Source organism: Leptopilina heterotoma, unplaced genomic scaffold, assembly GCF_015476425.1.
Source record: "Leptopilina heterotoma isolate Lh14 unplaced genomic scaffold, ASM1547642v1 Lhet_59, whole genome shotgun sequence".
In the NCBI taxonomy this organism is placed as follows: Eukaryota; Metazoa; Arthropoda; class Insecta; order Hymenoptera; family Figitidae; genus Leptopilina; species Leptopilina heterotoma.
This window is the reverse complement of record NW_025111133.1, coordinates 1,533,375-1,548,281: the sequence shown is the minus strand read 5'-3', so window position 1 is coordinate 1,548,281 and position 14,907 is coordinate 1,533,375. Positions and strand designations below refer to the sequence as shown.

The window sequence follows — 14,907 nt, the reverse complement described above, 5'->3', positions numbered from 1 at the left end:
GTTATTAAAAAAAATATGGGAAGGGATTTAAAAGATGATGGAAAAAATTGTTATTCTTGTGCATGGTTTTAAAAATTAATTCGTGCTCAATGCGCGATGATCAAGTACAAAAAAAAATATCCAAATTTTCTGAACACAGGTTTTTGGAGATTTTAGAATGAGTTTTATGGAAATAGTGTTCGGAATGCAAACAAGACCACTCTTGGCTACATATCCATATTATTGTATTTTGCAAAAACGCTCAAAAAAATTCATTATAAACAATCGAGTCTTATGGGGGAAAATGTATGAAAAATGATAAATTTTACGGGAATTTTTAAATTGTTTCTTGTTTACTATAATTCAATATTTACTGTCTCGATGTTTTTCAATGTGCTTTTTAACGTTTCGACATTTTACACTAGGAGACAAAGTTTTGGAAAATTTTATTTTAAATAGATTTAAATTCAATTTTTTAAATTAACTTTTTTAAATTCACTTTTTTCGAATGTTTGAATTTTTAAAAATTCTTTTCTTTTAATTTAATTCGAGTCGAGTTGAAAATTTACATTTATTTTATTTTTTTAATATTCAAGTAATGAAGTAAATTTAAAAAATGAATTAAAAAATTTCTAAATTGAAGTAAATTTTTTTCGTAGACAGTTTTATGGGATTTTTGATTATTTAGCGAATACGACGATTAAAGAAAAAATATATCTTACATAAAGTTCCTTAATCATACATTCCTTGTAATTTTTATGAAAGAAATATGTGTTGTTTTAATCTCTGTCGTGCATGCGAGATATTTAATGAACAAAAAATAATGTGAAAAGTTAAATAATGAGATATTTTAATCATTTACTATAAGTATGTGTATATGTGTGGTTTACATGAGTCTTGATTCAATGAAGAAAACAAGGCGAAATTTTAAAGTGAAACAGATTTAAAAAAAAAAAATTTGCTTATAATGCAACTTTTTTCTCAAAATGAACTAAATAAATTTTTCTTCTTCAATACTTTTTAATTGAATGTTCACGTTTACGAAATTGAACTAGATTTTTGAATTTCAATTATTAAATCTTAAAATTTGAATTTAAATTTTACTTTGAATTTTAATTTTAATTTGAATTAAAATTTGAATTTAAATGTAAGTTTTAATTAAAATTAAAATTTGAATTTAAACAAAAATTAAAATTCAATTACCGAGATAAAAATTGAAATAATTCGCAATATTTGAAAACCAAATGACTCTGATTGTGTCAATGTTAATAGACATACGATATACTTTTTATATACAATTACCTTACTGTATGGTTGTTGAAGAGAATATTTTAAAGAAAAAAACTATTGTAAACACTGCGTAGTAATCAGAGCGTACAGTTTCTGAAATAATTAATTAAAACAAAATAATTGAACGCATATTATAAATTATTAAAAAAAATGTCTTCACCTTCTCTTTCTCTCTATATCACTTTTTAAGAAACTGCAATTTTAAATAATAAATGCTACGTTGCATTTAATTTAAAGTATTTCGAAATAAATTTTAAATTCGCTAAATAAAAAGTTTACTGGGCCTAAAGAACTAAATAAATGGAATTTAACAAAAAAAATTTACAAATTCCTCAATTTTTCCAATTTTCTATTTCAAGTTCGATATCATTTTTTGAAAATCAGTTTTTGTACACTTCTATTAATTATTTAAGATGATATTAAAATATGACAATTTTTATAAAAAAAAAACTAAAAAATCGATTTCTTTTAGTAAGAGAATTTTTTTACCGATAAAAATAAAAATTCAAATTTTGTTATTAATTGAATTAATAACTTGACTATTTTAATTCCTAAATTTTCATTTATACGTAATTATTGTTAATTCATTGATAACAAAATTTTTTGGAAAAATCTAATATCTTTTCTTTATAAAACAACGATATATCTGTGATGCATAATTGTTAAACAGCTATAATAGTGTAGAAACACGAAATCGTTGAGAATAATGATTCTTCGTTATTATAAATTTTATCGTAATTAAGCGAAGCCTGTAAAAGTCGATTTTACTACTAACAAATATTACAAAATTATTGTATTTAATATTAAAAAAAATATATACTGTGTATTAAAGTAATTCTATTCTATTTAAAAAAAAGATTACTACGCGTGTTAGTCATTAATTGTTAAAAACATCAGTTGATAAAACTAAATAAGTGCTTTAACTTCAGCGACAAAAAATTCGCTATTGTTAAACTTTGTAAAAGAGAGAAAAAAAACAAGAAAAAGCCAAAAAAAATATATATATTCAAAAAATATTTGCCCGATTATTGTTGTGATCGCATTTGCAGCCAAGAGTTATTCATTTAAGAAAAAAAAAATAAAAATTAATGCTGTATATCGAAAATGTCCTTTTACGAACTACAAAATGCTACGAGTTATTTAAAAAATATTGTTGAATGTGCGTTACGTTTTAAAAGGACAATAAAAAAAACTGCTTGACAGAATTAATTAATTGTTTTATTATTTAACTTGTGATTTTTTTTTAAATTGAACAATATCAGCTCGGAAGAAATAAAAAAAAAATGTGAATGAGATAATGTTATCTTCTTTAGAAATGTGACATACAGGAGATTCAAAAAGTGATTCTCTACTGTGACAAGGGACTTCAATAGGGAAAGTATGTTGTATGATTCATAAATACTGCAGTACGTTTCGAACCGTCAAGAGCTTCAGTACAAGATTTGTGGGAATTTGTTTTCGAATTTTTAACTAACGAAATTGTTTTTTTGAAAATGGATGCAAAAGAGGAAAATAATCAAATTCAGAGGTAATGGAATTTTTAAATAGATTTTTGTACCATATTTTTAGTTTTTAATTTATAATAAATTATTTAAAATCGGTATTTTACTACCTAAAATCAAGAAATTGAAAATTGTGTTTACTTAAGTTTAATACTTTCACCTTGGAAAATAATTCCAATGGCTTTTGATAATATAATTGATAATAATTGTTTGTAAACTGATTATTGTCACCAAGTTTTATAATGAAGAAAAATTTTTAGTTATTTTTTTTATTAATATTAATTAATTTATTAATTTATATTAATTTGTATTTATTTCTATAAATATTCTTTTTCTCCAAAAACTACATATTTGCTCAATATTTTCCAAACAATGTTTAATAGAAAATAATTATTATAATAATTATTTTAATTTATTTTATTATTGTTTTTTGAAAATAATAATTTTTTTCTTTCATAGAAATGAAAATGGATTGGTGCAACTTCAAAATCCTTATATTAAAAATTTGAAGAATGATGTTCTCTATCATCTTGGATTTGACACGAGTACTCATGATTTGAAGAAAATGTTCGGAGACATTAAAGTAAGAATAGAAAATATTAATTCACATAAATAGTTATTTTAGTGAGAGATTGCTTAATGTATGAAAATTTACTTTTTCAGTTCGTTTGCACAGGTGGGACTGACTCTCGAATGAAAGAATTTGCTTATTATGCGGAAAAAGAAATGTCTGACCTGTTTGAAACGGGAACCAAAGTAATTGACTATTCGGAATATTCGCATCGTTATGCCATCTTTAAAGTGGGCCCAATTTTGTCAATAAGTGTAGGTACAATGCTTCCTAAATTAAGAATGGCATCTATTTTTCTATTATCTAAATTGATTTAAAATGAATTTATAATTTACTGTTTTTAAAAAGAAAATATTTTCTAAGAAGAATAAGAATATTGACAAAAATTATTGACATTGAAATTGAAATTATTTACATAAATACATAAATCATAAATTATTTTATTTTCCAACAATTTTTTTTTTTACAAATTCGCTTATTAACATAAGTGAATATTTTTAAATTTAAAATTCTAATATTTTTGTTAAAAATTGTTATAATTTTGCATCTGAAATAATTTGAATTGTTTCAAGGAATTTCATTAAAATTTTTGTAAATAATTCAATTTTTCATCTAAGAATTTAATTAAATTTGTATTGCAAATAATTAAACTCTTATAATCAAATTTTATATGAAAATTTCTGAAAATAATTGAATTCTTTCGGAAAAAGTTATTAAAATTGAAATTAATTGAAAATACATCATTTTTTTCAGAAATTTTATTAAAATTGTGTAAAAAAAATTGAATTCTTATAAACAAGTTTTATCAAAATTGTGAAAGTAATTAAATATTTTCGTATTTTATTAAAATTTAATTCTTAAAAGCAAATTTTATCGAAATTTCTTAAAATAATTCAATTCTTTCGAAAGATTTTATTAAAATTCAAATTAATTGAAAAAAGTACATTTTTTCCAGAAATTTTATGAAAATTGTATTCTTATAAACAAGTTTTATCAACATTTCTGAAAATAATTGAATTCTTTTAAAAAATTTTATTAAAATTGAAATTAATTGAAAATATTTGAATTATTTCAAGAAATGTAATTAAAATTGAGATTAATTGAAAATAAATAAATTTTTTCCAGAAATTTTATTAAAATCTTACCTATTCTTATAAACAAGTTTTGTCAAAATTTCTGAAAATAATTGAATTCTTTTGAAAAATTTTATAAAAATTGAAATTAATTGAAAATAAATAAATTTTTTCCAAAATTTTTTTTTAAATTGTAATCAAAAAAATTCAATTCTTATAAACAAGTTTTATCTAAATTTCTAAAAATAATTGAATTTTTCCGAATAAGTTTATTAAAATTGAAATTATTTGAAAGTAATTGAATTCTTTCAAGAAATTTAATTACAATTGTATTGAAAATAATTGAATTCGTAAAAAAATGTATCAATGATATTTTAAAAAGTAAAAATTGAATTTTTGCAAAGAAATTAATTCAAAGTAATTAAATTCCTTCTTGAAATTCAATTACAATTGTATTGAAAATAATTGAAGTGTTTTGAAGAATTTTATTAAAAGGTTGGAAAATAAATTGATTTCTTCGTAGAATTTTATTAAAAGTTATGAAAAGAAATTGATTGCTTCGTAGAATTTTATTAAAATGTTTTGTAACGTTTTCGCTTTTATTATCATTAAATAAGAAAAATAGTATTTAAATAATTAAATTAAATTAAATGTAATTAAAAATTTATTTTAAGAAATTTAAAAGTAATTTAGGTAACAAAAATTTCGTTATAATTCTTATGAAATTAAATTATTCTAGATGCAATTTGCATTTAATACTGATTTTTACACTGACAAACAAGAATTCATTCAATTGTGACTCTTTTTTAAAATTTAATTATATTTACCAAGTTTTTTATTAAAATTTTCTAAAAATTCAGTTTATTCTGTAATCTTCAAAGAATTTATTTAATTAAACTTCTTCAATGTTACCAAATTATTAGAATTCGTAAAAAAATTAATTTTTCCTTTTTTGTGAATTTCCCGATTTTTATTTTGAATTTGCAGTTTTTCTGTCTATTTTCCTTTTCTGAAACGGGTAAAAAAATTATTATTTTTAAGTAAAATAAATTTTCATATATTTTTTCTAGCACGGAATGGGAGTCCCTACACTAAGTATTATGCTTATAGAACTTTTTAAATTATTACATTATGCCGAAGCGAAAGATCCAATAATAATTCGAATTGGAAGCAGTGGAGGTATTGGCGTTAAACCGGGAACTGTTGTCATCACCAATGGTGCACTTGATGAATTATTGAGACCTGATTTCGAAATGGTAAATATAAGTAGCCAAAGAAATAATTCTATAATAAAATAATAATTTTAATAAAAAAATTTTATTTTATACCATTTGTTAAATTAATGTAATTAAATTTTATTTTATACCATTTGCTTAAATTAATATAATTAAATTTTATTTTCATTTTCTAAATAATAAAAGGATTAATTCTAAATAATAATTTAGGATTTCCTAAAATCCTAAATTAAAATTAAAAGAAAATTATTATCTTTGTCCATAAAATTATAGGCAGTTGCTGGCGAATTAGTCAAGAGACCTGCGATATTCGATCAAACTTTGGTGGAAGATTTAGAAAATCTTTCACTTCCTGACGATGATTTCGAAATAAGAGTGGGAAAAACAATGTGCGCCAATGATTTCTATGAAGGACAGGGTCGTCTTGATGGAGCTTTTTGTACATTTTCGGAAGATGATCGTATGAATTATCTCAAAAAATTGCAAAAGAATGGAGTTTTAAATATTGAAATGGAGTGTGTTTGTTTCGGTGCACTCACTCATTTGGCTAAAATAAAATCCGCCATCGTTTGTGTCACATTCCTAAATCGTCTTGAGGGTGATCAGGTAAAAATAATTATTAGTAAAATAATAAATAAAATAATAAATGAATATTAAATCAGAAAGTCAATCGAATTTTTCAAAATCACTACTTTTTCCTACAAGTAGAAAGAAAATAAATTTTTTTACACAATTTTGATTTTGAAAAATTCACTCTTAACTATTTTGGATTAATTACTTTAAGAATACTTACAAATCGGTGTGATAATTTTTCCAGGTTCTCGAGCCGGCAGAAAAACGTCGAATGTACGAAGCGAGACCTCAAAATGTGGTTGTTCGCTATTTACGAAAATTACTCATCAACAAATGAACAGACTCCTTGAGTTTTTTAAAAATTAAGGAATAATTCCTAAAACAATAAGTATTTAAATTTTTAAAAAATTTCTAAACTATAAATAAAATGAATTTAATTGTATATTTTAATTAATAAAAAAAAATTGTTTTATTTTCAAACCAATTATTTGATTTTACGCCTTGAAATTATTTTCAAAACTAAAATTAATCAACTGTAGAATTTATAGAATTCTATAGTTTTCTGTAGAGTCTATAGAATTCTATAGAGTTTATAGAATTTTATAGTTTTTTATATTTTATAGAATTCTATAATTTTTTATAGAGTTTATAGAATTTTTCACTAAACGGATGAGAGGAAGAAACGATTTGATTACATTTTTAAACTGTATATGATGCAGAGAATGCATTTTTTTATTTCATAGGCCAATATACAAATATAACTATGAAGCCTGCGGAAATACGACGATAATCGACGTCGTTTCACCGTTATGATGCACAATGATGAGTGCTAATAAAATGAATCAATGTAATATAATATTTATACTAAGTATACATTGTATCTATTATTATTAACGATTAGCGGATATTCAAAAATTACGGAACAATCATTTTTTTCAGATAGATAAAAAATACAATAATTATAATAATATACAAAAAATGAGATTTACAATTTACAAAAATCATCTTTATCATCGCTCACAGTATCTAATAAAAATCTTTACTTAATATTAATATTAAAAATATTAATACATCAACTTTTAATATCAACACATTGATAATATTATTATCAACATATTAATATTACAATTATATTTTTATCAATATATTGAGTATTAATCGATTGTCTATTAATATATCAATAATTAATATATACAATTAATTCACGATCAGTTAATTGTAGAAATTAATTATATAATTAACTATTCATATATTAATAACGAATACATGGTTAAAATTTGTCTTCATCATAAATTGGCAATAAATTGAAGAATGCATTTTTCACTATAATATTATTAAAAACATTTTTACGAAAGAAACAATTTTACGAAATTTATTACCAATATTTTTAAAGAGCGTTCAAAATTATTCTAGTTTCAAAAAAATGCATTTTTCATTAAATTATTAAAAATAATAACGCAGGCTGTTTTTTGCACTATAAAAAATAAAATACGAATAAACTCTATTTCAGTAGTATTTTTACATGGGAAGCAACCCAATTTCGTCAAAGTTCTCACTCATAAATTAATAAATTTGAAAACAAAAATCTGCACATTTTATATTGCTGTTGATAATTTTTTTATTTCACAATCGAACTCTCGTCGATTTCACTGGAAGTGTATAAAATTAAAGCCTTAATTTTCAAAATATTGCAATGTGTTTTGTGTACGTAAAGGGCAAATTTTACAAATAATTACCGTGAATGCAATACAATTATAATAATTATTGATAATTATTATTTTATTTCATTTTTTTTCATTAATTAATGAATATTAATTAACAATAATTATAATAATTCGTCAATATTCTAATGCTCGTTTAAAAAAACGAGTCATCGCTATTTTTTTTAATCTATAATATCATATCAAAATGTATCGAATACATCAGAAGATTTCTAAACTTAATCAGCCTCTTATAAAGATTTATCTATTATCTATAATGATTTTTAAATATGTATAATGTATACATATTGTATTTTTATAATGTGTGATAAATAAAAATATTGGGAGATAATTATTACATATTTGCCATCAATGAATCGTCATGAATATTGATCATTCAAGGTGGCCATCAGCGAACCTTGAAACTTTAAAAACGACGAGAAGAAAAACTAGGTGAATTTAGTTATAAATCGAATAAAAAAAAGCAGAATTCACCTTGATTTATTTTTCAAGACTTGCAATATTTTTTTCCCCGAATTAATCATTTTTTATGATCAGAATTTTAATTTCAAACAAATAACTTCCTTTTGTCGCAAATACTTTTCTTTTTTTTAATAGTAAAATGAAAAATTATACAAATTTTCCTTTTTTTTTTTTTTTTTTTTTTCTTCGTCAGTGGCCACCTTGTACTTTGATTTACATAATAATAATAATAATAATTACAATTTCATGGAGATTAAAAACAATATTATATCGATTTTAAATCTACTTCTGTATAATAAATGTATAATAATTCTAAATTTACGTATACATCTTACAATAATTAGTATCTGTCGTTTTTCTATCACAAAACTTATTTATTACAATTATTACGGCCGTCAACCGCATTGAGATAATCTTGAGATTGCAGATAAGGAGCATACAATAAATTTTAAATTCAAAACAATTTCACAAATATTGAAAATTATAATAATTTTAAAATATTTTATCAAATTATTATTATTATAATTATAAGATTCATTTTCTCATTATCTACCTGTGTCAAAATACATTATTGGAAATGTAAACTTTTACACTTAAAAACTTATCTACTCGATATTAAGTCTTTTTATAAAAACAAAAATTTTTTTTTGTAAAAAACATTTCTTATCTAAACAAAAAAAATAAAAATTAAACTATAGGGTTAGAAAATAATTTCTAAAATATCCAATTAAATGAAAATTAATTTTAAAAAAAGGTATAAAAATTAGTCTAAATATTAAAATAAATTCTCCTGTTTGACGGTTTTTTTTAAGTTTTAAAAAAGTAGAAATATTTTTTTTAAAATAAATAATAGTCAAGGAAAAAATAATTAAAAGAACGAAAAATTGATAATAAAAAATAACTTGAGCATGAATCGACAATGTCGTGGAATTTTCATGTCGTAGCTTATAATATCTAAAAACTTAGAAAGAAATTGCGAGTGTGACGGCTTTTGGCACCAATCAAAGGATCAAGGATCAATAACAATTTTAATTTCTCCTCCTCCCCTCAGTTCCTAAATTTACCCATTAATGAAATATTAATTATTATTACTCCCATTATTGCCTAAAGGATTTGTTGAAGCATTTGCTCGATAATTTTCTCATTTTTCCTATTCCATTTTTCTTTTTCAAAATTTGTTTATTTAATCGTATTATCAGATTAATCTACGGGCTAAATAACATCAGACGATTACATAATGTGATATATTGTCCAACATTTCATATAATTCTAGCGTCGATGCTCTAAATTTAAATTATTTTACCCTCCCCTTGTTAAAATGTCCACATTTCGAAAAATTTCTTTACTTTCAAAAATTGGAGAAATAAAATTGAATTTTATTCACTTTTCGAAAGGACCACACAGTTTTTTTTCATCTTTTAGACAAAAAAAGGGAATTTAAATTTTTTGAAAAGAAAAACAATTAAAAAGAAAAAAAGATTAGAAAATAATAGAAAAAGATTAGAAAAAGAATTTTAAAAATTGATATTTTTCTAATTTTAAAAATTAATATTTTCAAACTGTACTTATTTTTATTCGAAATAAAATAGAATTTCGAATTATGGACATTTTTAAAAATTTTGCCGTTTATAAACAGACATGAAATATGGTTTAAAATTTACTTTTTACGAAAACGGAAACAAAAAAACCTTTTAGGAATTGAAATCCATTCATCGGGAATAAAATATCTGTCATTCGGTGTTTGACACAATTCCTTGACTATCTAATTATTTATAGGACTAGATAAATATTCACCACCTGCTCGGAAAATGAAAAAAGTTCCACAAAAAGATGACATGAGAGAAAATCAAATTTCCTTAAAAAGATGATATGAAGAAATAATAATAAATTTGTATTTTTACATTTTTACAGGTGCTTTCAAAAAAAGATAACAATGCAGTAAAAAAAATTACCGAACAGATAGTGAACAATGAGCATATAAATTGTGTAAGTAAGATTTAATATTAAGGCTAAATTGATGTTTTCTCCACCATTTAAATAGTGAAAATTCATTCAAAGTCTCAAGTCCTAAACCAACACCTCATTAAAAAAATTATATCGAAACTTTTTTTTTCTGTCGTGCGTATTAATCAGTCAGTTCCATACTCGAGAAGAGAAAAACAAAATTTGAAAAGAACGCCGAGAAAAAAAATTCTTTTCCTGAGATATTCTTAATTCGCTGATTGTCACATCGGCGTGAAAATTGTTTTTTCTCTACTATTTTCAAAAATCCTCCTTTCCATTATTCTCCATTTATTCTCCATTAAACGGAGAAATAAGAAAGAAATCATAAACCAGGAAGATTTGGTATTTATTCTTTCTGATTGTTATTGTAAATATAGAAATTTACAAGTACTTCTTTTCATTAGTATTTAATTTAATTAAATATAAAAATCTATAATATAGTCTTTTTTAATGGAGGATTATTTTCTCGTTTAAACGAGAGAGCAAAAAAGAAGAAACGAGAAAGAGCTTATTTAAAAAAAAATTAAAAGAGGATTTTTGTCAGCGAATTGAGACTTTTTTTTTAAATTGAGGGTTGATGATTTTTCTCGCAACGATGATGATGATCGCAGTGCTGCGGTCATCCAACGGTTTCTTCTGGAAGTATGATACTCACTGATTTTGTCACCAGGCCGGAAGGTGATCGATGAGACGGTGTAACACGGACTTCCGGTCTTGGTGATGCTTCTCTTAACGGACTAGACAGATTAACCAGATCTTCATTGTTCGCCACAGACACTGATCTGAAAAGAAATTGAAAAATTAATTTAGCGCCCAAAATAAAACAGAAAAAGTATTTATCTTTTTTAAATAGATATTTAATTATTACTTTTTCCATAGGAATTAAAATTTCTCAAAAGATTTAAATTCAAACCTTTTTCAAATTAAACAACTTATAAAAAATTGTTATAAAACATGAAGAAATCGATCATTCCGAGTCTTCGACTCAGAGCACCCCATATCTTCATGTTTTATAATAATTAAAAATGACCTTTTGATAAAATCATTATTTTATAATATAAAAATATTGTTACTCTAACTTATTCAAAATTACTTTCATCAATTCAATTCAATTATTTTTTACAATTTTGAACTAAAATTCTTCTTTAAATTAATTATTTTTAATAATTTTTGAAAAATTTCTTTGAAAAAATCCTCTTGTTTACAATTCAATTTTACGAAATTTTTTCGATTATTCGGAAACTCTTCAATCAAATATATATTAGAAAATAAAAACTTCAATTAACTTAAAAAAAAATTAAATCTACACAATTTTCAGTTAAAAGTATGAAAAATTCAAAGATAATATAATTTGAAACCTTTTCAAAATTCTATTATTTTTATTTTTATTTTCAAAAAATGTAAAATTCTTCAAACATTTTAATGAAATTCTTCACAAGAATTCAATTATTTTTATAAATACATAATAACATTTTTCGAAAGAATTAAATTATTTTCAAAAATTTTAATTAACTTCTTCTCAATTTTTTTCTAAAATTTTAATAAACTCCTCGAAAAAATTCAATTATATTTGTAAATAGTAAAATTCTTCGCAATAATTCAATTAATTTTATAAATATTAAAGTTCTTGGCAGGAATTCAATTATTTTCAAAACAATTTTTAATGAATTCCTCGGATGAATTCAAATATTTCCATAAATTTCAATTATTTCTTAAAATTTTAATGAATTCTTCGAAACAATTCAACTATTTTTATAAATAGTAAAATTCTTCGCAAGAATTCAATTGTTTTTAATACAATTTTAATAAAATTCTTCTTCATAAAATTCAATTGGTTTCAAAATTTTCAATTAAAATTATTAAAGAAATTTTATTATTTTAAAAAAAATTCAAAGAAATTCTTCAAAAGAATTTAATCAGGATTTTTTAAAATTTTAATAAAATTCTTTGCGAGAATTCAGTTATTTTTCTAAATAATAAAATTCTTTGAAGGAATTCTATTATTAACAAATTTTTTGATAAAATTCTTTGCAACAATTCGATGATTTTCAATACATTAATTTTAAAATTGAAAATATTTGAAAAAAAAATTATAAAAAAGTTAAGAAACAAAAAAGCAAACTCAAATTCATATTTTAATCAATTTTTATTAGAAAATTTTACGGGAATTCAATATTATTTAAATACAAAAATAAATAATTTTTTGAAGAATTGGATGTTTTTTAAAATTAAACTCTCAAAGGTAAAGAATTTTATCAACAAATTTTTAAATAAGTAATTAAAATTCTTTTGACGAATTTTAGTAACATTTTAAAGAATAATTTCTATTTTCGAGAAATTAGATTAAAAATTATATTAAAAATAATTGAATCTCTGTAAAAAATTTGATTGAATTGAGAGAAGTTTTTGAAAATAATTGAAATTTTGCCAAGAATTTTATTAAAATTAAAATTTGTTTTTGAAAATAATTGAATTTTGGAGAAAAATTTTATTATTTATAAAGATAATTGAAATTTTGAAGAGAATTTTTTTACTTTTTAAAATAATTGAATTCTTATTGAGACGAATTTTAATATTTCTTTTTAAATAATTGAATTCTTTTGTAAAAATTTTATTGAAATAGTAAATATTGAAAGTAATTGAATTTTGATAAATTATTGATATTAATTAAATTTTATACGAAAAATGTTATTGAAATTATTTTGAACGAAAATTGAATTGTTAACAAAAATTTTATTAAAATTTTTGAAAATAATTTATCTGTTTCAATAAATTTAATTAAAAATGTATTGACAATAATACATAAATTCTAATAAATAAATTATATGAAGGCTTTTTAAAACAATTGAATTTCTTTGATGAATTTTAATAAAAATTTTAAGAATAATTATATTTTTCGAGAAATTTCGCATTAAAATTGTACCAAAATAAATTGAAATTCTGCGATGAGTTTTATTATTTATGAAAATAATTGAATCTCTGTAAAAAAAATTTGATTATTTATGAAAATAATTGAATGATTGGGATGAAATTTTTTAAAGAATTTGTAAATAATAGAATTCCTGTGAAATTTTTATTATTTAATTAATTCATTGAAAATTGAAATTTTACCAAATTTCAAATTACAACCATTTGATGTTTATTTATTTATGAAAATTGTGAACGCAACTATTTTAAAATTGAATTAATTTTGAAATATTTAAGAAAAAGCACAATAATTTTCCTGGATTCCGATCAAAATCCCGATTTTTTCAGGTTTTTTCAAGGTTTACAAAATTCCCTGACATTTCCAGGTTTTCCATGTTTTTTTCTATTTTTTTCCAATTCTATTTAATAGAATAGAAAAAAAAATAGAAAAAATAGAAGAAATAGAAATAAAAATGTCTTTTCTCTCACTTGTGTTGAGGTGGAGGTGTTGGAGTTCGCGAAAGAGGAAAACTGGCAACCTCCCTCGTCACTGATAATGAGCGAATAGAACCAAATGTTTGATCCGGCGATAGATTGGCACCCACACTTTGAACCAATCCGCTACTGAAAGAAAACGAAAATCTCATCAAAAAAATGTTACAAAAATTCCAAAATGTTTTCATATTTTACAATTTATATGAAAATCCAAAGTACACATTTTTTTTAACTCGTAGTTTTCCCCAAAGGGAAATAAATGGGAAAACAAAAAGAATCGGTAATAGTTGACACCGTATTGTGAATTCACTTCAGCTTAAAATAATTTACATATTCATGACAAATTTCAAACGCAGATATGACAAAAATATTTGCATGTAACTTCAAGTATTCGAGATGAAATTGCAGAATAAATTTTTTTTCAAAACTTGAAAAAGAAATAAAATAACAATTTTTTTTTATTTTGTTACGTAAAAATTTAAAAATACTTATTCAAAGATAAAATAATTTGAAAAATTGGAAAAAATTTGTTTAAAAATGTAAAAAGAGTTTTTTATAATTTAACTTTTTTTAATCGTTAATAAACAAGACTTTTCTTAAATGGAATAATTATGAAATAAAAATGCCCTCATTATAGCAGAAATAGAAAATAAAGTTAAAATTTAAAGTTTGAAAGGAGAATACTTTTTTTTTTGAAATTACCGTCTTGATGCTATTAAAACGCTACAATTTAAATGTCAAGAGAAAACAAAGTGGCCTTAATAGTGTACGTTTGTATGGAGAGACACTGAGAAATAAACTTTTCTCTTATTTATATTTAATGACGTCTGTGTAGAGTTCAAATTGTAAAAATAGTTATATTTATGTTTTATTATACGAGGCCTCTTAATTGAATCTCCGAGGTAAAACTTTAATTTTTGTTTTTAGTACATAATCAAGAAAACTTTTCGTTTCATTTGGTATACTATTTACTATAAACTAAAATAAGAAATATTAATTCTTATGTTAATTTATTCAGACACGAAATATAAACTTTGTCATATTGTCATTATTAAAATGAAATAATGAAAATGAAAATTTATAAAATACTATGAA

General features: G+C 22.1%; 2 protein-coding genes across 4 annotated transcripts in view; one reads left to right on the top strand and one right to left on the bottom strand.

Moving 5' to 3' along the window:
• Positions 1-2,639: 2,639 nt before the first annotated feature.
• On the top strand, positions 2,640-6,624 carry LOC122508960 (uridine phosphorylase 2-like). The gene is made up of 6 exons (XM_043622653.1): positions 2,640-2,797; positions 3,231-3,354; positions 3,435-3,596; positions 5,486-5,671; positions 5,924-6,256; positions 6,468-6,624. Exons 1-6 carry the CDS (start codon positions 2,763-2,765, stop codon positions 6,558-6,560), a joined length of 933 nt encoding a protein of 310 aa, XP_043478588.1. The 5' UTR covers positions 2,640-2,762; the 3' UTR covers positions 6,561-6,624.
• A 3,308-nt stretch (positions 6,625-9,932) lies between these two features.
• The window catches only part of LOC122508948, a 61,979-nt gene continuing 57,004 nt past the window's right edge, over positions 9,933-14,907 (bottom strand). For 2 of the 3 annotated variants that reach the window (XM_043622630.1, XM_043622631.1), the window contains exons 5-6: positions 13,807-13,941; positions 9,933-11,192 (exon numbers count right to left, since the gene is read on the bottom strand). In XM_043622630.1, the coding sequence (XP_043478565.1) occupies positions 11,030-11,192; positions 13,807-13,941 (298 nt within the window). In that variant the 3' untranslated portion in view covers positions 9,933-11,029. The remainder of the gene's footprint in view (positions 11,193-13,806; positions 13,942-14,907) is intronic. The other variant, XM_043622632.1, reaches the window with a different exon arrangement.